The 25568-nt window shown below is 45.2% G+C and overlaps 2 protein-coding genes across 10 annotated transcripts in view; one reads left to right on the forward strand and one right to left on the reverse strand.

Moving 5' to 3' along the window:
- Positions 1 to 24198, forward strand: part of LEF1 (lymphoid enhancer binding factor 1) — a 121748-nt gene extending 97550 nt beyond the window's left edge. For 4 of the 7 annotated variants that reach the window (XM_082728572.1, XM_082728574.1, XM_082728577.1 and 1 more), the window contains 4 exons: positions 4045 to 4152; positions 9668 to 9716; positions 10349 to 10389; positions 22997 to 24198. In XM_082728572.1, the coding sequence (XP_082584698.1) occupies positions 4045 to 4152; positions 9668 to 9716; positions 10349 to 10383 (192 nt within the window). In that variant the 3' untranslated portion in view covers positions 10384 to 10389; positions 22997 to 24198. The remainder of the gene's footprint in view (positions 1 to 4044; positions 4153 to 9667; positions 9717 to 10348; positions 10390 to 22996) is intronic. The other 3 variants (XM_082728571.1, XM_082728573.1, XM_082728575.1) reach the window with 1 other exon arrangement.
- On the reverse strand, positions 254 to 22679 carry LOC309863601 (uncharacterized protein). Of its 3 annotated transcripts, XM_082728588.1 has the most exons (6): positions 18992 to 22679; positions 9188 to 9246; positions 3794 to 3921; positions 3541 to 3614; positions 2482 to 2735; positions 254 to 567 (listed from the first exon to the last, which is right to left on the reverse strand). In XM_082728588.1, exons 2-6 carry the CDS (start codon positions 9214 to 9216, stop codon positions 558 to 560), a joined length of 495 nt encoding a protein of 164 aa, XP_082584714.1. In that variant the 5' UTR covers positions 9217 to 9246; positions 18992 to 22679; the 3' UTR covers positions 254 to 557. The 3 variants fall into 3 exon arrangements, 1 of the variants encoding a protein (XP_082584714.1); XR_014311134.1 differs by lacking the exon at positions 18992 to 22679 and adding an exon at positions 7091 to 7158 and having other exon boundaries at positions 3541 to 3921; positions 9188 to 9653; XR_014311135.1 differs by lacking the exons at positions 9188 to 9246; positions 18992 to 22679 and adding an exon at positions 4012 to 4063 and having other exon boundaries at positions 3541 to 3921.
- Positions 24199 to 25568: the final 1370 nt, after the last annotated feature.

Below are 25568 nucleotides of genomic sequence, written 5' to 3' on the forward strand. Positions count from 1 at the left end.
TGCATGGTTTCTGCCTTGCCCCTTTTCTGTTCATTCCTTCTTTAACTCATGCCAAGATACTTTTCAGATCACCTGCTGTATAGCAGGCTCTAGGCTACAACCAGGACAGACACTCTTGAGATTTCTTTATCCATCCACCAGCCCAGAGGCTATTAAGTCTTTCCAGGAGCTTTTCTTGGGATAGAAATGGTTTTAAAATATCGGATATCTGAGGAGTGGTGGAAAAAATTGGAGTCTTTCTAATATTACATTATAATTTTAGAAATGCTTCATTTTAATTGTTGATGCTCTTCATATGTGTGTGATAGTTACTTCAGTTATGAACTCCTATATTTGTTTTTGCAACCTCTCAAGGAATTCATGATTCGTTAATGAACATTTAGGTGAGGAAGGCCTAACAGTCTTTGTAAAACTTAGATGATTGTGTTTTAACTGTTGTTGTGGTTAATTTTTACCATGTTTGATACAAACCTAATAAATTTCAGCATTCATAATGGAAGATATGCAGGAGATTACCAGGCCATGTGAACAGATGGGGGGCAGCAAGCTTTCTTGTATTATTGATTCCTGTTGGATAGAATAAAAATGCAGTTATTTCCAATCTGCAGGACACCAGAGTTTCAGGGGTAGGGTGTGGTGGCAGATTATAGCTCTCTTGGTGCCCCATGTCAAATACTCTCCCTCCCTGTGGATTCTTAAACACGTAATAACAATAATTACAGTGATTTCCCAAGCCAGAGCATAGCAGATAAATGATTCCCATCATCTTTGAGGAACTTCACCTTAAAAGCTTAAAGGCTGATGACCATTCCCCCTGACCCTTTAAAGAAACCAGAGGGAAAGAAGGGTTGATGTTCTTTTTTCAGTTTATATAAAACTCTTAGCTTTTTTCCATTTTTGAGTTAAAGGTCCCCTGACCCTCCAGTGGGAATTATTTTCTTGCTCAAGAGAGTAGGTAGGGATATAATACAGAGGTATGCTTCCTATTTTTAATGCACGTTTCCAACAATTGCTACTTTCTCAGCTCCCATAACGATCCCCAGATCAGAGCGTGTGTCCTAAAAGATGGTTCTCATTTGGGATCTCTCTCTGTCTTTGATTTGGACACCTGTTTCTATTTATAGGTCTCTGAGATCTTTGATTAAGATCAGGTTTTCTATCCTTTTCATAACTCCCCTCTGGCAGGGTAGTCCTTGCTAGTTCTTTAAAGATCCTGCTTTAAAATCATGAAGTTTTATACACTGGCATAATTAGAATTTTTAAAATTAGAACTTAAATTCATTCTGGAACATTTTTAATTTTTGATTTTATTCATCTGTACTGTATCCCTAAAAAGAAATGTTCAGTCACATAAATTTAAGTTCTCTTCTTCGTGTTTGTAAATAATAATAGCACAAATCTTATTTTCAAAGAAGCCTTTTCAGAACTTCCAGGCTGTTAAGCAAAGTCTATTTGTTGCAAATTTATTATCAGATTTTTTTTTTTTACTCTATACATTTTCCAAATTTAAATTGGTATTTTCTCAACTTGGGAAATGCTGACAATGAAATCAGATTTTTTTTCAATAATTCAGTTTTTTCACAATCAAAAGAAAGATAAGTGTTTTTAGCCCATTGTGTTTCAGAAATTCCTATAAAGAAAGATCATCTCTCTAATTTGTACTAGACTTTTTGTTTTCATTTACAAGGCTTTAATACCGTTGTTTTACCTACTGTGTTACTCTGGTAAATGATCTTTTATTTGTGGGAAGATTTTGGGCATTAGAAATATCAGGGAACTAAGAGCAATCGAAAATTCAAGTAAATAGTTTGTGGCCTGTTTTTTTCTTTTTTCTCCTTGCATTTGCTCAGTTTTGTTAGCTGGAATCGTTTTGTCAACCTAAATGTCCCATTTTAAGTAAAAAATAACCGGTGTTTGGGTAAAAACTTACTCCAGGTTTTCTCAGCAAGTTACAAAGCTGCCAGAAACTATGTAAAATTATACCGATGTATGTTGCATTAGTTTAAGAGAGCTCTGACTTGTCAAATGAATAAACAAATTTATAAAAGTTATAATTTTACCTTTTTTTTCTTTTTGTCTTGTCTCTCCATTTGGTAACATTTTGCCTCTTGCCAATCAGGTTTAGCTCCAGGACTGTATAAATATTAATGATCAGTCTTTTCTTAGAAACAAAACAAAACCCCAAACAGACAATCAAGGTGGATCTTTTCCACAGTGTGCAGTTTGTTTTCCACCCTGTAGGTCTCTAGTACTGGGTCAATGTTCCAGATTTAGGAAGGCCTGGGCTTGGCAGAAGCCTGGTTTAAACTCGAAGTTCCGCCCCACACATGCTTCCTTCTTAGGCTTGATTTTACTAATTGTGTTCACCTTGCCGGTACAAAGAACTCTGTCTCAGGTAACTTATTTGGGGTTTTATTTTCCTGCCACCTCCCCAGTGTCTGCCCCCCCCCCCCACCATTTTTTAAAGAAAAAGCAAATTACCTGATTTGCCTTCGGGTTCGGACCCAAGTCCTGCTGTGTGTGTCCTGCTTCTTAACTACTTGACACTGTACTTCTAAAGCGATTGAAAAAGAAGCCATCTGTCCTATCCCAACACAGAGGCCCAGCCGTTCTGGGGTTTCTGGAGGAACTGAATCCGCTGCCGGGCCCTTGGGCACCACGCAATGGGAAGCTGGAGTGGGAGGGTGGGGTGTGGCAGAAGGTGCTCCAGTGTTCTTGAGGTCAGATCCCTGATCCTGGAACAAACACAAGGCCGGGGTTTTCTGGAGGCATGCTGCCTAGCCCTACCCCAGGAGCCTCCTCCAGGAGCGCTTTTCTCTCTCATGGCCTCTCTCTCCCTCATCTGTCCTTTCCCCACCCCAGTTCAGCCACACCTTTCTTTTCTTTGTCCTTGTTTTTTAAAACTAGGACAGGGAAATTAAAATCACTTAGGGCAGTTGAATGAGAAGGAATGCTTAGCACCATGGAGCTGAGGCTAGCGGGAGTGGGAAGCGGGAGCTGAGCCGTAGTGTGCGTGCCTTTGGCGTGGGTCAGGTCTGCCCTCCTGTGGCTGCACCTCCCTGCCATCCTCTCTGGCTAGCTGGTCCCCCAGTCCAGCTGGTTCTCCTGGAAGTTTGGTGCTAGGGGAGATCCTAGCACCAGAGAAGTGGGGAAAAGACTTGAAAACCATCTGCTAGGGCACCTAAAGTGAGTGGTGTGCAAACATATGCAAAGCAATGTGCACATGTAAGCTGCTTAAATTCCTGAATGGATGCCTTGCATACATAAGCTATTTTGCTGTATATGATACATAATTATGTCTGTTATCAGAAGGGAAATGGAAAGTTGGCAGGGTATCAGGCATTTCATTCTCCAGGTTAGATACTACAATCTCAGGTGCTAGATGGCAAAATAAATCTAGATAGCACTCCTTGCTTTCCAGCAGAAGGAAGCCAAACACCATAGCCGTAAGGAGCGCACGTGTGACTGGACAGTGTTGTCAGCGTCCTTCCGCTAGACTAGGTAGTATGAGGAGGGGCAATGGGATGGAGGCAGACTGACCTGAGGTCTTAGGAAGAAGGTCTCAGACTCTCTATATGACAGATGTGCATTATCCTTGTAAGGTGAAGATGCATCTGCGTGGAAAAGACATCTGGACATGATCACATTTTGCATAAATAAATGGTACTTGGTTTCAAATACCAGAATATAGTACAGACTGAAAAAGCACTAAGTCAGGTGTTGAGGTTCATCAGTGAAAGTTCTTTCTAATTTATACTGGAAAAGAGGAAGGGTGGGAGACAGATCATGTTACTTTGGATATTTAATTGCCTTTGATGTGTTTCATGCGATCTGGGAGAACAGAATAGAGACCAAAGTTTGCGTTTCACTCTCGCCGCCAGACTCCCAAGTGGACTTCTGCAGCACTTGCTCTTCTGCCATCTAAAAATAAATCAGAGTTTCAGTGCTTAATATTTTCATCCTTTAATGTTTGAAACGTGAAATCTATAATATCATTGCTCTTTTGCCTACTTTGATTTGTTTTCCTTCTTTTTTTTGTTTTAGTGGCATGCCCTCTCCCGTGAAGAGCAGGCTAAATATTATGAATTAGCACGGAAGGAACGACAGCTACATATGCAGCTCTATCCAGGCTGGTCTGCAAGAGACAATTATGTAAGCTCCTTCTGCATGCCAACAGCTCTCTACCTTCACTCATTCTTGCTTTCTGGGTTTTTTGTTTTTTTTTTTTAAAGATTTTATTAATTTGACAGTGAGTGAGTGAGAGAGAGAGACCTGCACAAGCAGGGGGAGCAGCAGGCAGAGGGAGTGGGAGAAGCAGGCTCCCTGCTGAGCAGGGAGCTTGAAGCAGGGAGCTTGATACAGAGCTCGATCCCAGGACTCTGGGATCATGACCTGGGCCAAAAGCAGACACTTAATGGACTGAGCCACCCAGGCGCCTCTCTTTCTGTTACTTTTGTGATGAAAATGTGTTTTAGAGTACATTATCCCCACCACCACCTCATTCACTGGGGACACATTTCAGAAACCCCAGTAGATTCCTGAAACCACCAATAGTACTGAACCTCTATGTACTATGTGTTTTCCTGTTCATATATACCTATGATAAAGTTTTTATAAAGGAGACATAGTAAGCAATTGACAATAATATAGAACAAAAACATAACAACATACTGTACTAAAAGTTATATCAATGTAGTCTGTCTCCCTCAAAATATCTTACTGTACTGTCCTCACCTCTCCCTTGTGATGATGTGAAATGATAACATGAGACATGAAGTAAGATGACTGATGTAGGCATTGTGAAGTTGTGTTAGCCTTCTCTTGGCTTGCTGACGCCATGTTAGAAGGAGGATTGTCTGCTTCCAGACCTTGGTTGACCAGGGGTAACTGAAACTGTGGAAAGCTTTGAGCTGTCATAGCTTTTTACCCTTTGGTTATATAATACTCTTTTAAGGCAAAACTTAATCCAAAAAATCCACTAAAATGTTGGTGAAAAATAATTTTTTAAAAAAGCCTGTAATCTCAGGGTGCCTGGATGGCGCAGTCAGTTAAGCAGCCAACTGTTGATTTTATGGTCTCAGGATCATGGGATCAAGCCCTGCCTTGGGCCCTGCACTGAGCAGAGACTCTGCTTGAGATTCTCCCTCTCCTCCATCTGCCCTATTACCCTGCTCATGCTCGCTCTCTGTCTCTCTCTGTAAAAGAAATGCCCTTTTTTTTTTTTTTTAAGATTTTATTTATTTATCTGACAGAGATCACAAGAAGGCAGAGAGGCAGGTAGAGAGGAGAAAGCGGGCTCCTATTTCTGGGGCACCTGAGTGGCTCAGTGGGCTAAGCCTCTGCCTTCGGCTCAGGTTATGATCTCAGGGTCTTGGGCTCGAGCCCCACATTGGGCTCTCTGCTCAGCATCTTCCCCCTCTCTCTCTGCCTCCCTTTCTGCCTACTTGTGATCTCTTTCTGTCAAATAAGTAAATAAAATTTTTTTTTAAAAAAAGCATTTTTCTGTTTAGCATAGTGTTTCTATGTATCGGTTTTAATGGCTTTATTATTTTCAATGATTGTCACAATTAACCATTTTTTCCTGTTTATTAGACAACTAAATTACTATTTTTTTTTTTTACAATTGGAAATCTATAATGAAGCTATCTATACATAACAGGTTTTTTTTTCTGTGTTTACAGCTATTATTTCTGTAGGATAGATTCACAATAGTGGAATTGTTGAGTTAAAGGATATAAACATTATAAAGACTCTTTGATACTTACTGTCAAATTTCTTTCCAGAAGGATCTAATTCTTTTTCTTTTTAATATGTTATGTTAGTCACCAGATATTATCTAATTCTTAAGAAAGTATGTATTCAAGTGACTGTTTTGTCACAGATTAATTAAAGCTGGACTTAAAAATGTTTTTGTTTCATATTACTGTACCTTGATGTCTAGTATATGTTTTATTCAAATGGAGTAAGTATTTTATTTTTTAAGTTGTACTAATTGGCCAGAAATACCCCGTTTATCAGGCCCGTTATTTTATTAATTTAGAATTTGTAGATTTTACTAATGTGGTCTTGATACAGCAAAGACTATTACTGAGAAAGTATGTTATAAATTATATATTTCAGTTTTATATTTTATTAAAGGGAATAATTTTGAATATTTAAGTTCCTAAGTTAAAATTTTTGAAGATCATTTTCAGTGTTCCATGTGCACCTGGCATTAGAAAAGCCAGTTAGGACAGCCTTAATATTACGTAGAATTGTCCCTTTTCAAAAGGGTGAGGCTGAAACCATTAATATATAATTTAATGTGTGACCACTGCTGTAGATGGTCCTGTGGGGCCCCATGTCTGAGGTCAGACATCCCATATAACGGGACACCAGGACTTTTGGCACACATTTGTTTCCTGTAATGTGCTCTGACAAACGTCACCGCTGGTCGGGATCTGAAGCTTAAGCTTTGGCTACAGCTTTGCCACAGGAAGGAAGAGTCGTGGGCTTGCCACAGAGGAACGGCAGCTCCTCGGACTCTCCTGAGCTCTTGTTGGGTTGTTTTAATAAGTACCATATGCCTGTTGTCAAGAACTGTCTTAAATGTTTTCTGTGATATTTTCTAATCCTTACAGTAATTTAGGGTCATGAATAGTGTTATTGCATCTTAATGCAATATGGGGGAAATGAAGGGGTCAGACAGGTTGAGTGGCTAAATTGCAGTTATACCCTGGTCTCCCTGACTCTGAAAATCTATGCAGTATTCCTTCTCCACAGGAGACTAGCACAGTCTTTCCAGCGCCTTCTTAAGGCGACTGCTCTAATTCAAGAGTTTTCTCCCCTGAGCTGTGCTTCTGTTCTCTGGGCAACAATTAGCATCTTTCTGGACAGATTTGACCCATGGAAGAACTATGCTGTGCTGTGGATTTGTATAGATTTAGCATTGCTTGCTGCACATCTTTGAGGGAAGTTTCTGTTCTGAATCTTAGGTAAAGGATAAAATTTTAAAAAGAGATAAACACATATTCTGTCCCTCTCTCCTTTTCTCCATGTGGGGAGATGAGAAGAAAGTAGTTTTGAAAAAGCCAGTATAATGTGAATTTACCTTTAAAGATGTTCTTCTGCAGAATTTTTAAAAGAAATTGTTTGGCATAACTTGATTGTGGGATTCCCCTGGAATGAATGGAAAACCCGGCTTTGTTACATACTATTTTTATAACAGTAAATATAAGCCTATTAATTACCAAGGCAAACAGAAGTTGATCAAGAGATAGTGCTTTAGCTAAAGAGATTACTTTTTTTAAGATTTTATTTATTTATGTATTTGACAGAGATCACAAGTAGGCAGAGAGGCAGGCAGAGGGGGGTGGGGGGGGAAGCAGGCTCCCCGCTGAGCAGCGAGCCCGATGTGGGGCTTGATCCCAGAACCCTGGGATCGTGACCCGAGCTGAAGGCAGAGGCTTTAACCCACTGAGCCACCCAGGTGCTCCTAAAGAGATTATTCTTAAAATAGCAGCATAGGAATGGAGTCTAAACAAGATGCATGCCTTGTATCTTAGCAGTTAGTGTCCTTATCCTCATATTAAATATTATATCAATTTTTAATATTAAAATGCTCTATTCTGTGGCAACATAGATTTTATAACTTCAGTACTTTTCATTTTTATTTTTTGTAACTTTTATAACCAAAGTTTTCATAAATCAACAGTACACATATTTTCTTAGGTGAGATCAACCAGATATTTGTATTGTTAGAGTTGTTTTTTTTTTTTTTTAAGATTTTTATTTATTTATTTGAGAGAGAGACAGTGAGAGAGAGCATGAGCGAGGAGAAGATCAGAGGGAGAAGCAGACTCCCCATGGAGCTGGTAGCCCAATGTGGGACTCGATCCTGGGACTCCATGATCATGACCTGGGCTGAAGGCAGGAGTCCAACCAACTGAGCCACCCAGGCGTCCCTGTTAGAGTTTTTTAAATTTAATGCTTAATATCCCCAGTATTATATATCATTTTAATGAAGAATATTTTTATATTAACCACATGCAAATGAGTTTTTTGTAGAAGCTGACATCAGAACATCCAAACTACTTAGGTCTTTTTTGTCTGCATAAAATGTTGGTTCTCTTGAAACGGTGGTTCATACTGAGACTCTAATACAGGTCATTTCACAAAGGCACTAGTGGGCTGACACCTCAGGCCATGGTCGGGTATACTGGGCCTGCACAAAGCAGCAGAGATGTGCTGAGACGCTCAGATGGGGCTCTTTGGAGCCAAGAGCCCTGTGGGGAGGGCCTGAGGGACCCGGCCTGCTGCAGCCTCTGGAAGGGGCTGGGTTCTGGCAGTGAGGGCCACCTGAGGGAGGGGTGGGGACAGACCAGACCAGGGTAGATTGGAGGTGAGCAGGGCTGAGACGATTCCTGGAAGAGCTGGCACTTGACATGAGTGTTGAAGGGTAAATGGGAGCCCGGAGGAGAGAGTGAGAAGTTCCTGACACATGAAACAACCTCATAGTATCTTCTGAAAACCACAGTTCTGCCACTTGCAAGGAAAATAGGGGAAGCCCTTGAGAAGCATTCTTCTCATTCTTGCTCTGCTTCTGTCTGCTCCCCTCCTCCCAGAGTGCTTTTAATAACAGCGTTAAAGTCAACTCCATTATTTTTGATAGGCCATTTCCCAGAGGCATGAATCTCTGCTGTTTCTGAGGATAGTTTGAGTCAAGCTCCCCAAGCTTTAAAGCTTCAGTGGTCAGGCCACGGGACGTGTAGAGAAACTATCCTGAGGTGCATAAAAACACAGACTTTTATACATTCACACAGGATATGCAGTGTAATCTTACAGTTTTATGTAGCTAATGTGATTATCACAGCAGACAGAAGCTAGAACTATTGGATGTGATGTGTGTTCTGTATAGTTCTGTGAAAATACCGTCCTAATCCCGGGTGGCCATTTACTGTACACAGAAACTGAATATGTACTGTGTCTCTTCCCAATTATAATTACTTCTTAGGGGAAATTATGAAGAAAAACAGAATATTAGAATACCATAAATGGGACTTAAAGTTGTAAATCTGTGAGGGTGATTTCAAGATGTATTTAAGATTGCAGGAGTATTTGTGTTATTGTGTCTATTTTAGGATACAAGGTCCAAATTCACCAGAAGTATCTTTGAAATCACTGTTCATTTCCTCAGGTTCAGTCTTACCTTTGTGCCGCTATCCTTGATGATGTCATGCCTGTGCCATGGGGGCTAAGGGTCTTCACCTAAAATCGTGAATTTTTAATGACATGGTGGAATTGAGAGGAAGGAAGCTTTATCATGAACACTACCAGAAGTGGGTTCCGAGTGTGGTAGTTGATAACAGAACACCTCCGTAAGTGGGCTTGGCTTGAGTGGGCATCTGTGGTCACAGGCCTAGGACCTCACTACCTTAGTGTGTATGTGGGAGACCACTTCCATTGTCAGTTTTGATAGTAAAATACGAAGCAGGGGAGTCAAAGGTCACAAAGAGGGAAGAATTTCTCTCTTTTGCTGTTTCTAGGTGTAAATGGTCAATTAGAGAGTGAGAATGAGGCACTTCTCTCTCTTTGTTGCCTGTCTGCCTTTTGTACCGTTGTGTCCCTTCATGCCTGTGATCGCAGCCCAGTCAGTCTCTAACGTGACCGTGTGTCCATCTCCTTCCAGGGTAAGAAGAAGAAGAGGAAGAGAGAGAAGCTCCAGGAATCGACGTCAGGTAGGCATGCCATGTGACCTCCCAGCCCGCTCTCCTGCGTGCAACAAACACCTTCTAAAGCAGTCTGTATCTTCTGCACCTGTAACCCGTGGTTTTCTAAACTCTGCTTTCCTTCCCGACAGTCTTTAAAAATATCTAAAAGACCTTTCTTTTAAATGTGACTGTGTGAAGGTACATCTGAGCGCTCCTTCCCCAAACCCCGTCCCCAGAATCCTGGTTGTTGACTGCGGTAGCCTGTGTCTCGTTGTTGCTGTCGTTGTCTCTGTCCTGACACTTCTGCTGAGCTTCTGTCTCCACAGCCCCTCACAGTGACAGCATCTGTTCTGATTTTGTAGTACACTACTTTATGTGTCCCTGAGAATCTTTTCTGTGGTTTGGGTTTTCTGAAATTACAAAACATGACAACAGTTTCCTGGACGTTAATTCAAGGCATCAACCAGTGAGGTCCTGTTTATTACTTTTTCTTTCGTTAAAAGGCAGGCCACTACTTGTACTGCACAAATAAAAACGGCTGGTATAAGAACCACAAAAAGTAAAGCAAATGAGTCCACATGATGTTGTAGCTACTACGTATTTGGAATGTACAAAAAACCGCTTCAATAAAAATTTGTTAAAGACACAATTTTCTGCAGGTACAGGTCCAAGAATGACAGCTGCCTACATCTGAAACATGGTAAGAATGATTCTCTGGTCCTCCTGCTGACGTTAGTTATAAACAAAGGCAACTTGCTTGTGAACCTCCTTGCTCGCGCTGATGCATTCAACACTGCTCCTTTAAAGAGGAAACTCCATCAAAATCCAATTAGTGCTTTTAAAAAATTGGATGGTTTTTATACCGGCTATGTTTTTGTAATATAGTGTGTGTTTCTCTCTTCTTTTCTTCCTTCCCCTCTTGCCCCTTTAATCTTTCTTCTTTCCCTTTCCCCTAACTCTTCTCAGCTGTTCCTTACTGACCAATGGCAAATCGGCCTGCGGAAGGAAAAAAACAACAAAACCACCAAGGCCTCTTACTTACTCTGTAAGCCCAGGGCTGTGTGTGAGGCGCCCAGACCCATTCCAGCCCAGGACTCAGAAGGGCTTGCTCTAGAGACTTCTTTTCAGTGGAGATAATATGTAGATACTTAAAAGTAATCTACTTCTAGTGAGAAAGAGGGGCTTTATGTACTTTTTCTATTATTTAAAAATATGGCATGGAGACTTGATTAACTGTATTCTGCAATCAGGCTCTTTTCTTTACTGGTGAGCATTGCTGGATCCCAGTCAAGTATTCATAGGTGATGTTTAGTTGTTTTTGTTTTACTGTAGTGACCATATTTTTGACCAACTGGCCACCAGCCCTGGTGGGAACCTGGCTTTGTAAGTTGACTTAGTTGTGCTGAGCTTTGAATTCATATACATTGACATGTTTTCCAGTGACAACCTGCTCCCTAAGGAGCTACCTTCAGTTCTGCTCCCTCTCCAGCTGCCCACATCGAGGTTCCGTTGGGTCTGTCCTCGTGGCCTGTGTGGGTTGAGTCCTTCCTCCCATTCATCATGGCCCCCGCCCCCACTTTACTGTCTGTCTGGATTACTGGAATAGCTTTTGGATAATTTTCCCACCTCCAGCTTCTTTTCTGCCAATCGAGCCTCCATGTTGCTCCAAGAGGGATTTGCTAAAACACAAATAGATTGTGCCACCTCCCAACTTGAGAATGGTCAGTGCTTTTTATTGTCTGGAAGGTAAAGTGCAAACCAGCTAGTGTGGTTCTTTCTACCTGTACCCTCTCTTGGCCTCTCCCTTTGGTCTCTCTTCCTCGCCTCCATCCTAGCCATCAAGAGTCCTGGGCTCAGTCCAAACAAGATTATTAGCAGTTCCCCTCACATACCGCCGCTGCCGCACATGCTGTCCCTTGATTGCAAAGCTCCCTTCCTCTTCCGAGGAAGGAAGGGTGGGTATGCAGTGTTTATGAGAAGAGACCAGTAACCTTCAGATCATTGGGTTCTCGGCTAGAACCACATGACCCCCACTTAATATTTTAGAACTCCATTTTGGTGCTGAAATTTCAATGGACTTTCCCAGAGAAGCTTATTGACATTTTGGTACCAGATAGATAGGAATTTCCAATCAGCTGTTTGCCTGGGTCGTCTCCTCGAGCTATTTATTCACTGTCCACTTTTCTCAGCTGTGAAATGGGAGTAATACCCACCACCAGTGGTTGTTCATGTACCTTATATGCCTGCCTTCTTCCCTCCATCGCTCACTGAGACCTAACCCAGTTGCCCTCTCCTCTGTGAAACGTTCCTGATCTTGAGTCCGATTCCCCAGGTTCTTCAAAATGCCATCATTGTAGTTTTATGATATCAAAACTCTTCTAAGCTGAGGGGTAGCCTTTTCTCTGAAAAGAGGATCTTCCCTTCATACAGATGACCAAGTAAGATACCTGAAAACTGGTATCACAGACGATATCCATGTTTAAAACAAAGAGAATGCAAAAATCAAATGCAAAAAGCATGTGTACATGCTTGCTACTAGAATTACCTCTACTATGACACAGGGCCTGCAACTGTCCCCTCTGGGTCCCTAATGACCCAGCTGGGAAGCCAGATCAGAAAAGGTCCTCCATTAATAGCCACTAAATGGAATTAAAGAATGTTTTAATTACTGAACACTTAGGTATGGGCAGCAGCCGTTCCATGCTCTGCTTCTCAGTGGACAACCCTCCCAAGTACAGTGTCCTGAGGACCTACGGTCACTCCAAAATCTTTAACACTATTTCTGTCAAAAATCATGCAGAAACAGGTTTCTATACAGTTTGGTATTTGGTTTTGTGTCCTTAATCAACATTATGTAGTATTTTAGACAAGATTAGGCAAAGTGTATTTTGTCCTAGTGTATCTCAGACATTTTGTAATGTCACAGCTGTCACTGTGCTTTCTTGTCACTTATTTTTTTCTAGAAGTGAAGGTGCTCCTTCTACCCTATCCCAGAAAGACAAAGTGCCTCCCCTGTGTACCCCACCTCTGCCCCAGTCTCAGCAGCTGCTTTGGCTTGCTGGTGTCCCTCACGTTATCAGAGTCTGTAGTGTTGCTCTTGTCGCCGTTGCTGGGCTGATCCTGCAGCTTTTGAAGCCACTGGCCTCCTTTCAGAGAGCAGCACTGCCAGCCAGTTGATAAGAACTGCAGGGAGGAGCTCCTGATTTGCATTCATAAAAATTGTAGTAAATTAAGAATGATACTGTTCCTGCCATCGCCACTCCCCTTTGTTCTGGGAATTCAGAAACTTCTGTACGTAAGGTAGTTGACTTGTTTCCTCAGTGATCAGCACTTAGCGAGCTGGTTAGCGAGTGGTTACGAGCACCTCTAACAGATGCCAGACAGCGTCGTAAGACCTGGAAGGTAGTGCTGAGCTAGGCTCTCGCAGTGCTTACGTGGCTGAGGGCAGTTACTGCATTAACAGGACAGTATGAGCGCGGTCATAAAAATAAAACAGGGACTGACTAGGGGGTCTGCTTTAGGTGGGGTGGTCAGGAAAGGCTCTTCTGAGAAGGTGATAGCTGGTTATCCCTGAAAAATGGAGGGTATTGTGTGTGTGATTCTGGAATAGAGCAGTGGCAGAGAAATGAAAGACGTGGGGAGCCGAACATTGCTCTGTGGAAAGGGCTTAGACTGGGAAGAGGCCACCCAGGCTCTGGAATGCCCCTCCTACCCTCCCCAACCACGTGAGGCCTGGGGGTAAGTCCTTAAAAGCCGGGAGACCTGGGTTCCTCCCTGGGTCCTGAGGCCTCTGGGCTCCCAGCTATCCGGGGCCTCCCAGCTGCCAGATCTGCTTAGCTCTGCCATGGTCTGCACTGCCTCCCAGTGTCGTCGAAGTGACTTGGGTCTCTTGTATTTACTGATTTGTAGTCCTTGTTCTCTGAGTGGTTCTGTCAAAGTAGCAGTCTGATCTGGAAAATGACATGTAGACAGTGTGGCTGTTTTTCAGTTCTGTGTAGGTTACCTCCTGCCTTCCTGCCTCTCCCCCGCGGGCGCCTCAGAAACACTCCCTCTAGTTTGGGGGTTGGATTCCCCACTAACGTGAGCCTCTGGAGCCTCGTTTGCCAGACTACAGCCACACAAGTGCTGGCTTCCCAGTCGGAACAAGCAAAGCCCAGATCAGATGTTCGATTAGAGCTAATCCTGCCAACAGTGGGGAGTTAAATCTCCCAAGACTGGTTTTGGGTCTGGAGGGAAGGTGCTGAGCATTAGCTAAGTCTCCTCCTCCGTGAGGCAGAGCTGCTGGAACCTCATGCCCAGGAGGGGAACATCCTGTGACTTCGACATGCAGAGATTTTGTGAGAGGGTTTCTTTCTCTAGCTACACAATGAAACTTAACATTATCTTGCTGTCCTGTTGCATTAGCTCTTTGAGCTCAGGTGGCCACGCGTCTCTCACCAAGGCTAGAGAATTCCCATTCTTCTGAACTAGTGCAGGACTAGTTCCAGTAAGGAAAATACCCCCCACTTAATACGGAAAGGCTCTCCTCAGTGAACAGAAACACACTCCCCCAAACTTGCATTTCTCTTCTTACAAGATACATGTTTCATCTGATGCTTTCATTTTCTGGTGGGAAATATCACTGCAGGTGCCCCATTGCGGGCCGACGTAGAAACTAGCCCGTGAGCAGTTCCTCATACACCCAGCGTGTCCCTGTATTTCCATGTGTTTCTACTTTCAGGCTTTATAAACACACCCACTCTGGTGAAATCCAGTTGAAACAAATGAGTATCAACCGAGTCTCAGTGCTCTTCAACAACTTTTAGGATAATTGGAAATGGGCTCCATGAATGACATTCTTCCAGGTTAGAGGTTAGACATTCCCAAGCTGTGTAGTTTTTCAAAAAAGCCAGATTCATCCTTAGCTTTTAGGAGTAACTTGTCACTTGTCAGAATGCTGGAAGCCCAGCGCCCTGGGGAAGGAGTCTGCACACATTCTCTGTGTACACCTGGAAGGCCACTATTGTAAATGCTATCACTTCTTCGTTCTTCAGACATCGCGAGGACCACTGGCAAGGCAGGGACTGCACTAGGCAGTGGGGATACTTGCTAAATGGACTCGTTCCATGGACTCTTCCTGGAGGAGCTTTCAATTTAAGAAGGTGAAGACCTAAAAATAAGTAATTATAAAAACATTTTATGCTATAAAGGAGAGGGATGCGTTATGCTAAAATAGAATAAGAAGTATCTAAATCAGAGTGAGTCAAGGAAGGCTTCCTGGAGTAAGTAACCATTGAGCTGTCTGGTCATGAGGGGAATTCTTGGGTTTGACAAAACAGTGATCGCGTTGCCGGGAGTTTCCAGTGTTTCCATACAAGTTTATTTGGAGAATGTAACATCTCAAGCATTTGTCGGAAGTCCAAGATCCTCATCAAATACTGAACTTCCCTTTCTTCCTGACTTAAGATTCCTAAGGAGTTAAAGAAGCAAAGAATTTGCATTTTTGAAAAGGCTGGAGAGAACTATCACTCCCAAGTTTACCAACTTAAAAACCTAAATGGCTTATTAACATTTACTTTAACAAAACAAATACAAACATCCCATCTTAAAATCACATAGACTGAAAAGACATTTTTTTATGATACCTCAGCATAATTGATTATATATATAACATCAGTGAGCTAGCTGAAGAGAAAGAACCAGCTATGTAGAATAGAAACACACAGAGATACACACAGGCACCCATATGTAAACATACTTGCAAAAACATAGCTTTTTGACTTTGGTGTAATCTCTACCTTGCATAATTGACAAACTGAGAAAACTCTGTTTCTTACTTCCGCCTTATATCCCTGGGGCCAAGAGGTGTGTGGAAGAGGTAATTTCTAGTGCCGTAGACAATATAGCAGTTGACTGTGCAGCGCTTGGATTTACGTCTTCTAAAAACTCTAACTTTCCATTGGTGGGTGATGTTGGGGAGCCTGGTGAGCTGTTAATGGAGGCCTGGGGACCTGGGGCCGCAGGGGCTTACCCAGCCTCCCTACAGAGCTCAGCGTGGGGCTGGAGGCCCCTTCAGGACTGGCCATGGGGCTGAGGCCTGAAGAAGGTCTTCCAGAGCCTGTGCCTTCCTGGAGTTGGGGAGCGGTCTGTGTTTAGTGGTCTCGTTGAGAAAAAGTTTTTGGTGCTTGTCCTGGTGAGTTTGCCCCTTCTGCCTCATCTTTGCTCTGAGTTCTGTGCCCCAAGAGCAGATATAGTCATTAGGAATCAGTAAGCCTCCAGGAATTTTTCTGGTTGACCTGTCAGTTAGAAAGCAAAGCCAAGCCCTTACAAAATAAGAAGGTCAGAAACAGAGGAATCTTAGCCTCGTCCAGTTTCAAAGTAAAAATTAAGGCTTTGAAAATGGGAAAGTGAAAAAAATGACACCCTGCCTTCCATTTTTCATCTTTTTGTCACGTGCTTGGCACTAAGTCTGTTAAGCACTTAGAATTGTCACTGAACAAGCAGAAGACGTGCTGGGGCTCTGAGGAAGTTAGCCAAAGGCCTGGAGTCGAAGGGCCATCAGATGGAGAGGACCCCTGAGGACAGAGCAGCAGCGGCAGGCATGGCTGTGCTGCCTCCATCGGGCGCCAGGGGCTACCCTGCTCACGTGGGCCCAGTGCTCCCCTGCAGCAGGCCCGGCCTGGCGAGGGGCAGCAGGCGAGAGCAGAGAGGAGCCTCCTGCCTGGGATCTTGCCAAGTGGCTGCTGGTATGACATTTGATGTGGCATCTGTCATGTCACGGTTGGCAGGCTGCTCTCCTAGAAGATGGAGATCTTGGCGGCCTGGAGAGCTCACGAGTGACGCCTTCTCTGTCTGCGGCAGCAGCCTTCTTGTGACTTCCTTCCTTGTATGTTTGTCTACAAATTCCTGCTAAACTTGTCACAAGTTCGTAGAAACCTTGTAGAGGAGTCACAAGGCAATGACACTTGATTACGATGTCTCTTACTAGGAACTCTGTAATAATAACATTCAGGAAGGAAAATCCAGACGTTTGGCAGGAGGGACAGGCCTGAGCACACTGTCCTGAAGGGAGAGATGGCCACATCACGACACTGTGTGGCTGGACTCTGCTGTGTGGAATGTAGGTTTTCCAATTCTGACCATTCTCTAGGACACTTTATACTGACTCATATGATGGAAGCCTTTGATGGCAAGAAGAGACAGTCCCTGCTGGAGTAAGGAGAATGGGGAAGTCCACTGCAAGGATGCAGGAGCATCTTGTGGGAGCCAAGACAGCAGTGCATGTGGCCCAGGGAGAGGACTAGAAGAGGGCCTGTTCTTACATCTGTCCCCCAGAACTGCTTCCTCCTCCCTTCTGTAGATTGACTTCCTCAGTTCTTTGATCCACATGTCCAGAACTCCCAAGCTTTCACATTGTTCGCATCCGTGTCCCAAAGAGATGATTCCAATTCCAGGGGAAGGGACTCCGCTAAGCCCAGCGTGGGTCACACTTCGGCCTTAACCCATCATCAGCTGTAGCCACAGGGGAGGGTCACGTTGGGGCACATCGCTCTCATCACGGCTGTACTGGAGTTGGGACAGTCCAGAGGGGAGTTAGGCAGCAACCCCACATGTGTCTCCTACCGCTCACTGGGAAGCAGCTGGCTGGGGTCTGCCAGAGCAGCAGACAGGATGATCGTCTCTCGCCAACCCTGCCCAAGTGAAGGCACAGGTGAGAGCTTTTAGAAATCTCTCCTGTGCTGCAGCATCCTTTCTGTCTCCTCTCCCCTCTTTCATGGTCAGGAGAGCTAGAATCGTGTTGAAGTTGCCTGGGGAAACAAACAGGGGACGGGATTGGTCACATGCCATTAGCAAATAATAGGAGAGGAAGAGGCTCCTTTAAACCCTCTTGAGACCTGGAATATTTAGTATTATTCATGAAAGAGCGTGCAATTGAATTAAGATCAATGCACTTAAGAATAGTTTATAGAACAAGAAAATTATTTTGGACAAATTTGGTTTAAAAAGAATGGTTTTCTCAATGAGCCATCTGGAACTGTTGACGAAATGAGCCTTCTGGGTAATGGTTTCCCAGAGAACTCTAGGTTTACTACTTTAAGTATGAAAACATGTAATTTGTTTAACTCTTGAGTGCAACCTCAATCTCTTTCAACAGAGTACATGAAAATTAGGTATTTCTTAATACTCTCTGCTGTTATTTTACAGAGCACGTAGTGTATGCTAACAAGGAATGGGTGCTGTTTGCCACTGTGCTAAGTGATCGCAAGTAAGGTGGGATTTTAAGAAATCTGCTCTTCATAATTTACACGTCTTAGTCATCAGGGACTCTGTAGTCCCCTACAGTAATAGGTTCCTCTGGTCTGTTGTGTAGATTCAGGAACAAGGAAAAGAAGCTTATTTGAATGATTTGTGAGTTAAAAGAGGATGGGCTCTGAGTTGGGATGTGGAGGACCCTCTTGCAAGGAAAGGTAAAGTGTGCTGGGTTTGTGTCTGAATTTTGCGATAGCACCGTGGCAGCTTGAGGCTTGAGGCTTTTTTTTTTTTTTTGCTTGCTTTCCTCAACTGTCTTCTTTAGGACTGAAGCTGCCAGCTAACTGAAATCTGTATGAGTGAGGGGGACCCTGCTTTACAACATCCGTGAGCTTGGTTCTTTTTGGCAGAAAGAGTGAAAAATGAGAGCATTTCAGTGGGACAATACTGCTCACCTTTTCACTTAAGTTTTAATTCGTACCAACCTGACACTTTCTAAAATTTTAGGTCTGTTCTTTGAGAATATAACAAATTTTTGCTGCCCTTTTGGGATTACTTTTCTCAATTATTGTGTTGCTGGAGATATTTTATATTTCCTAGGAGACATTTTACAGAACTCTTCTACCGGTCTTAATTCTCCACCCGAAGTTCTATAAATAGTATGAATCTTGCATATTACCTCAAACATGTTGAGGTTGGGAGCCTCAGGAATAGAACAGACATTTCTGGACCACATTCTGTGTCCCGGGTGCTCTGAGAGATGCCCCTGCTTGGGGTCCCTCGTGCCACCTTGGGCCAGCCCTGGGCAGGGGAGACCTCAGGCCTGCAGGCTGGTGAGCAAACCCCAGGAATAGGAGCAGGGCCCCGCGACCACCGTGCACCAGGGTCAGGCTCCAGCCTGGGTTGGTCGGTCTCTGCCCCCCAGTCTGCACCTGCTGCAGTAACGAACCTTTATTATGTCCTGCAGATGCCAAACACTTGCCCGCCCACCGTACATACGACCTCCTTCATGAAGGGGGAGCTTACTGTTTCCATTTTGCAGATAAGGAAACTGATAGGTTCTGGTAACTTACTTGAGATGATGGGGTAGTACGCTGTAGCCAGTGTTCAGACCCGGCCCAGAGCTGTCCTCAGAGCTCTGCCCAGAGCCCACAGCACACTGGTGCCTCCCCAGGCCCCCGTGCCGAGACACCTGAGTACCTGCACACACTCACAGGTGTTTAACAGGGAAATCTGGGTCTGAAAAGGAAAAAAAAAACAAGGATGTGCTGATTCTGTCGCTTCATGTTTAGAAGGTGAAGTTAGCATCTTTGGTGGGGAGACGTACAGAAAAATGTGAATTGGATAAAGAAGTTGGAGGTGGGAGCATAAGGTGGGTCTACCTAGTTACTGTCTTCCTCAAGCACTTCAATTTATAGAACTCAAATGAAGTTTTGAGGCTCTCTTATTCCACCCTTTATTCGAGAAGTTCTCTGTATTGTTTCCAGAAGCAGCAAGGCTCTGGAGGACCTGCCCTGGGAGGCACAGCCCCCTGATGTGATCTGTGTGCCCACAGAGCAGGTGCAACAGAAACCGGTCGCAGCAGCTAGAGATCTCCCCCCCAGAGAAGTTAGTAATGGTCCTGGGCCTGCCTCAGGGTCTTCTCAACACTGCAAAGTCTGCTTTTGCTGACGCTCATTTTGAATAACCCGTGGGGGTGGGGAGAGTGGTAACTGCATGCATCCAGTGCCCCTGCCTCCGTCTGTAGAACATGGACCCAAGCACAGGCCCAAAGACACATCCTCGCGTTGCTCCCTTCCTCCCACCCCTTCCAACCAGTCCTGGGGATCCACCCGCATCCGAGCCTGTGGCTAGCCGACTGGCTGGTCTCCCCGGCTGGGACTCCGCTGACCTCAGCTGCAGAAAGGAGATATCCGTGCCGCCTTCCTCACCGTGTATGATCATTTTTCCCTTTTTCCAAAATCCGAGCAGTGTTCACCTACAAGGAGCTGGAGTTGGTTTTTATAGGTTACACTTTCCATCTTAGAGGAGAATTTAAATTTCAGAGTTAACGTCTTATGCCCTTTGTTCTCGGTAGCATCCTGCTTTCCAGCAGACCGTAACGTCTCGGGCTGGGCAGTGAGCTCAATGCACACCACCTCCACCGTGCTGTGGACTGGGAACAGACGGGTGGGTGGAAGGTAGGCAGGAGAGAAAAAGAAAGTGAATGATAATTTAGCTCCAAGATATGGTGCAGAAGCTATATACTTAGGGCTCAAGAACAAATGCTGCCACCCAGAGGTTGGGTGACCTTAGGTCAGTTTGTTCAACCTCACACAGCACCCCATGTCCTGATTTGTAAATGGGCAAGAATTCAGGGAGCCATCGTGATGACAGGACGCCGTGCACACCAGGTATGTGTCCTGGTGTCTGGCGCATCAGGACTCCCTGGACATGCTTTTCCTTCCTTCTCCCTCGCCAGCATGCACACAAGGCCACCCCGAAGTCACAAGGAAAGCCATGAGGCTGTGACCCCCATGGGCCCAGGAGGCCCGGGTTCTCTCCAGGGGTCCCCTTGGACCGATCATTTAATGACCACGTGCCTCAGTGTCCTCCGCGATGCCAGGGCGGGTCACGCTGGGTCCTGTGGCAGCCTGCCCTCGCCCTCTGTGCCACTCTCCTTCAGAGACACGGCATTGCACAACAGGAGAGTTCATGTCCTGAAATAACAGGTTTCTGTCAGTTTGCCCCTGGGCCGGGCACCAGGACTTAGGCAGTTGGCGCGAGGTGTGAGGCATGCTGCTCTAAGGCAGTTTTTGCAATTAAAATCTGCCTCTGTTCACCTCTTCTCTCTGCTACTCTCCCCTCGAATTTCAGGTAATAACTAAAGTTCTTCCTCTTTACTAGTAACATCTGGGAGCGGGGAGAAGGATCTGTAGTTCCAGCCCATCTTTTTGGGATCCTCGGCATTTCTGAACAAGGAAATGATATCACCTGAGCCATGGGGCTGGGGGCCGGTCTTCCCCTGTGGTTCCTACAGGCCGGCTCTGCTGCCCCCAGCTTGGCCCCGAAAGCTTGAGCTGACCCTCCTCTAGTCCACCTCATCCTTACAAAAGGGCCTGTTTCCTTGGCCCCTGCTGCAGGAGGACAGCCTGGGGCAGAGGGCTGGGCTGTGGACCCCAAGGAGCGGGCTGGTGAAGCACTCATCTTCCAACAGCTCCTCACGTTGGAGCTTACAGAGAAGGAAACTCCCGTCTTTCCCTGCTTTTGCATCGAGGCCTGGACATTGCTAAAGCCTAGGAGTTAGTGCTGTTTATCGCCCAGAAATCGAGCTACTCGGGCAGCCTTCCTTAGCTGCCCCTTGACCACTCGGGCTCTCCCCATTTGAGTTCCAGGTTCCATTTGGTTGGTGGCCTCTTTTTGTCAAGATTGGAGTTTGGTCCAGGAGACTTCACAGGTTTTAGCTGGCCAGTGGGGGTAGGTGGCAGAGGGGGCTGTCGTGTGCCGTCTCCAAACCCTCGAGGACTGGCCCGCCAAGGGACACTGGCCGAGCCCAAGCCTTAACATCTGTACGATGGGCTCTGCTGCGCCGCCTTTGAAGCGGGAGCGTAATTGCCGGCTTTGATGACACCGACTTCACTGGTGGGTTGGGCTGCGCTGGGGCTCGCCTGGCCCGCCCAGCCACAGCCCCCCACTGAAGCCTTAGATGTGGGAAGTCTCCAGTCTCCGGAGCCTCATGCCTGTGGTTTCTTGAAAAGAATCTTGATTTGACCTGTTTTATATCTATAGAGCAACTCTGTAAGGCCCCCGTGTCTCCCCTTCGGAGGTAAGACTTGGTCTGCCCCGATGGTCCTGCATCTTAAAGAAGCAACCACATTTGGTCGGTCTTGTTTGACAGCAAAGACAAATTCTTGGCCAATTTATTTTAGTACTAGTTATTAAGAGGATCAGTAAGAGGACACTGAAATAATGAAATAACAGTGGGAAGTTAGGAGGCTGTAGAAAGAAACGGCTTTATTAGGAGATGTTGAGATTCTTCCCAGGGAAGCACATGGCCACTCTGGACAGCCCAGTTTGTCTTAGTAATCATGCGAGTGTGCTCAGCTCCAGAAAGGGAGAGGGCAAGGCCCTGCGGATGAGGCGGGTATGGGAAGACCAGGATTGCATGGGGGGCTGGAAGTGTGCAGTGCTGCCCCAGACAGTGCGGCCTCCTTGAGCGGGGGCTGGGAGGCGGGCACGGTCCTCAGCCTGAGGCTGGGGCCGGGCTGGATCCCGGCAGAGGGACATCCCGTCTCCTTCAGCATGCAGTCCGTTCTGATCACCCCACTTGGCCCCAGCAGCTGGCGGCTCAGCTGCCTAGCCCAGGCCTGTGAGGCCGTTTCTCATCTGGAACAGCAGTGTGAGCCAAACCTTTGAAAATCTGTGCTGCAAAAGCACATGTGAATAGGGGTCTGCGGGCTGCCTTCCCCGTGGGTCCAGGCTTTACTCCTTTATCCTTGGAAAGGTAGGGTCCTTCCTGACTCTTTGATTCTCCTGTGTGCAGGCTCTGTACCCTGCTGAAATTTCAGACCCGATAGGGCTATAGTAGGTGCTGGCCTGCTAAACAGGGAAAGGCTAGCTCGACAGGAGAATGGGAACTGGAATGGGCATTGCAGGCCTCTACAGTCCCCAGCATTCTGTGGCTGATTTGCTCCTGTTTTGTGAATTTCAGTAGCAGCCTCCGTACGTAGATCATTTCTTCACAGTTTTCATCCGTCCTCTTGAGGGACAGTGTTGACAATAGTTGCAGCTCCCAGGTGGCTGGAGTGCCAATGGCCCTAACACTGCTCAGCCTGCCAGGGGTTCCGTCATTCCATGTCCCCGTGCACACAGGCACACGCATGTGGAACCAAAGCAAAGTCTCTGTTAAGTAAGATTTACCCTCTAACGTAGTCCGAGGACTTAGGGCTACCATAGGGCTAGCCATTTTAGCCATCACCCAAGTCAACAAAGTGGACTAACTCTTAAGTGCAGAGATCTTAAGACATGTACTGTATACCACAGAGGCCAAAGGCCTGTGCACATGCACACTAACAGCTTCTCATTTGTTCCTTCTTGAGGTGGAAAACGAAGCTCATTCCCAACGTGCAAGGCCAAGGCAGCGACCCCGGGACCTCTGCTGGAGATGGAAGCTTGTTGAAAACTCAGACTGTCTCCAGGGCTTGTCCAGTCGACCCCAGTGGAGAATTAACACCACCTTCACCCTGAGGTCAATGCTAGAGACGCTGTTCCATAAAGACAATCACTGCCAAACCCCCTTTCATCTTCTACAAGAGCCAAGTTCCAAAATAAAGTGTAAAGGTTTCCTAAACGAGAAGTACAGAGCCCCCGAGAATGCTAGCAGGCCGAGCAGCTGCCCCCTCTTCTCCGCGTGCACTTCCCAGAGCATCTTGCGTCCATACCTGTAACCTTTTGGCAAGGACAGTAACTTGGCTACATCCGCCTGCCAGGAGCGACTGGAGCCGGCAGCCAGCACATCCATCACCAATGTCCCGGTGGGGGACTTTGTGGAAGAGTTCCCTCTTTGTTTCCATCTTCATTTTTCCCCCCCATCCTCCTTTCTCCTAAAGCTTTTATTTAATAGTGCAAAAGGATTGATCTTGTGTTTGCTTTTTTTTTTTTTTTTAACTTGAATTTTTAAAAAATTTTTCACTTTTTAGTTTAAACTTTCTTGTTGTATATTTTGCTAGCTATGAGCTTTTGAGTAAAATTCAAAGATCTGGAAAAGTCTGAAATAAAAAATGAAAAGAAGCCGCCCTTTTCTGAGCGGTATCTTGTCAGACAAGTGGATTCTCTGTGAATTACTTGTAACAGTGGCCTCTCCGTCCTTGTGAGGTGTTTGATAGAGCTAAGTCCACGGAACAGCCAAACCCACCCTGTCAGTAGCAGTGGGCAGTCCTAGTCCATTTTCTTTTTCTTCTGATCACCTTTGTTTAATGGTAAACCTTAACCGATACTTTGAGCAGGCCGGTTTGCAGTGAATTTTCATTTCTTTCCTTTTCACCCCCTTGTTGTAAAAAGCCCAGCACTTGAATTGTTATTACTTTAAATGTTCTGTATTTGTATCTGTTTTTATTAGCCAATTAGTGGGATTTTATGCCAGTTGTTAAAATGAGCATTGATGTACCCATTTTTTTTTTTTTTTTAAATAACAAGGCACAGCCTTTGCCCCAAACTGCCATCTAACGTTTGTCATTCCAGTTTGAGTTAACGTGCTGAGCATTTTTTAAAAGAAGCTTTGTAATAAAACATTTTAAAACAACGTGTCCTTTCCTTTAAGAGTGAAGTTCCTTGACCCTCCAGAGCTGGTGGTGACGAACCGAGTCTGCGGGCCAGGCCCAAGCTGACTCTTCCACACCCAAGGCGTGCCGCCATGCAGCTTTCTCCCGGGGCAGCCCGGCCCCTGCTGTGGGAAGGCACCATCCCCTTTCTCCAGGACACGCAGTCCTCACAGGTATAGACCTAGAAAGGGGCCAGTGGAAAGAAGATGGCCACCAGGATGCAGACAGGAGTGAGTTTCTTCTGCCCTGAACACCGCAAACCAGCCTCATGGGCTCCAGCCATCGGCAAGTGCGCAGGTCATTTTCCATCATCAGAGCTCATCTGTTCTCAAAACGGGGCTCCCCAAAGCAAGGGGTCCTATGCTGAAGATAGGTTTTAACTCCCACTGATCTCCCAAAAATCAACATTATCCCAGTTTTCAGTTTCTATTCCGTAATTTTCTCTTAAGCTTTTATTAGGCTAGCATATAAATCAGTAGCTGACTTAGCAAAAACCATATTTAAAGTTTAAAACCAGTTTCTTACAGGTTGCCATATCTTGAACTAGTTTGAGAACCACTGATACCCCGGTCTAACTTAAATCTCTTGCTGAAAGGGTCGTCAGTTTCCCTTTCCCAGACTCCGGTACAGCTGGGGAACAGGTGGCAGCCACACTTGTACTAACCCTCCACGGACTGTACTTGAAGATTGCCATGAAATCACCTCTCCAATTTCTCTTCTCCAGGCTAAGTGATCCCAACTCCTTGAACCTTTCATCATCAGTCCTTTAATCATTTTCGTTACTATCCTCTGGAACCTCTCCAGTTCCTCATCATTTAGTCCTGAACGTGAACCAGAGGAAACTCCATTACGTTCAGGAGACCTACTTGTTAGAAAGGTTTCATATTCATTTTTGAAAATCATCTGACTCTTCTTAATAACACGAACCAAACAGTCTAATGCTGCCATTCAAGCTCCTTATGGGAGTTAACTAGAAAATCTAAACAAAATGGTGTAGGAGGTGATACTTATGGGTTACTTTTGGGGAGGGGGGTGAGTAGAAAAAACTTAAACCAACACAGTGATTGGCTCCCCCTGGATCTTAGAAGGAAACGGATTAGTAATAGTCTATTAAAAAAAAAAAAAATTGTTCACCAAGTATGAGCAAGGACACGAAGCTGAAAATGGACCACCACAAGTCCTCCCTCCTTCAGTGGTTCATCTACATTTTTATGACCTAAAACAGTAAAGGGCACCTGGGTGGCTCCGTGGGTTAAGCCCCTGCCTCGTGCTCAGGTCAGGATCCCAGGGTCCTGGGATCGAGCCCCATATCGGGCTCTCTGCTCAGCAGGGAGCCCATCCCCCACCCTCC

This window comes from Mustela nivalis (assembly GCF_964662115.1).
Source record: "Mustela nivalis genome assembly, chromosome: 4".
NCBI lineage: Eukaryota > Metazoa > Chordata > Mammalia > Carnivora > Mustelidae > Mustela > Mustela nivalis.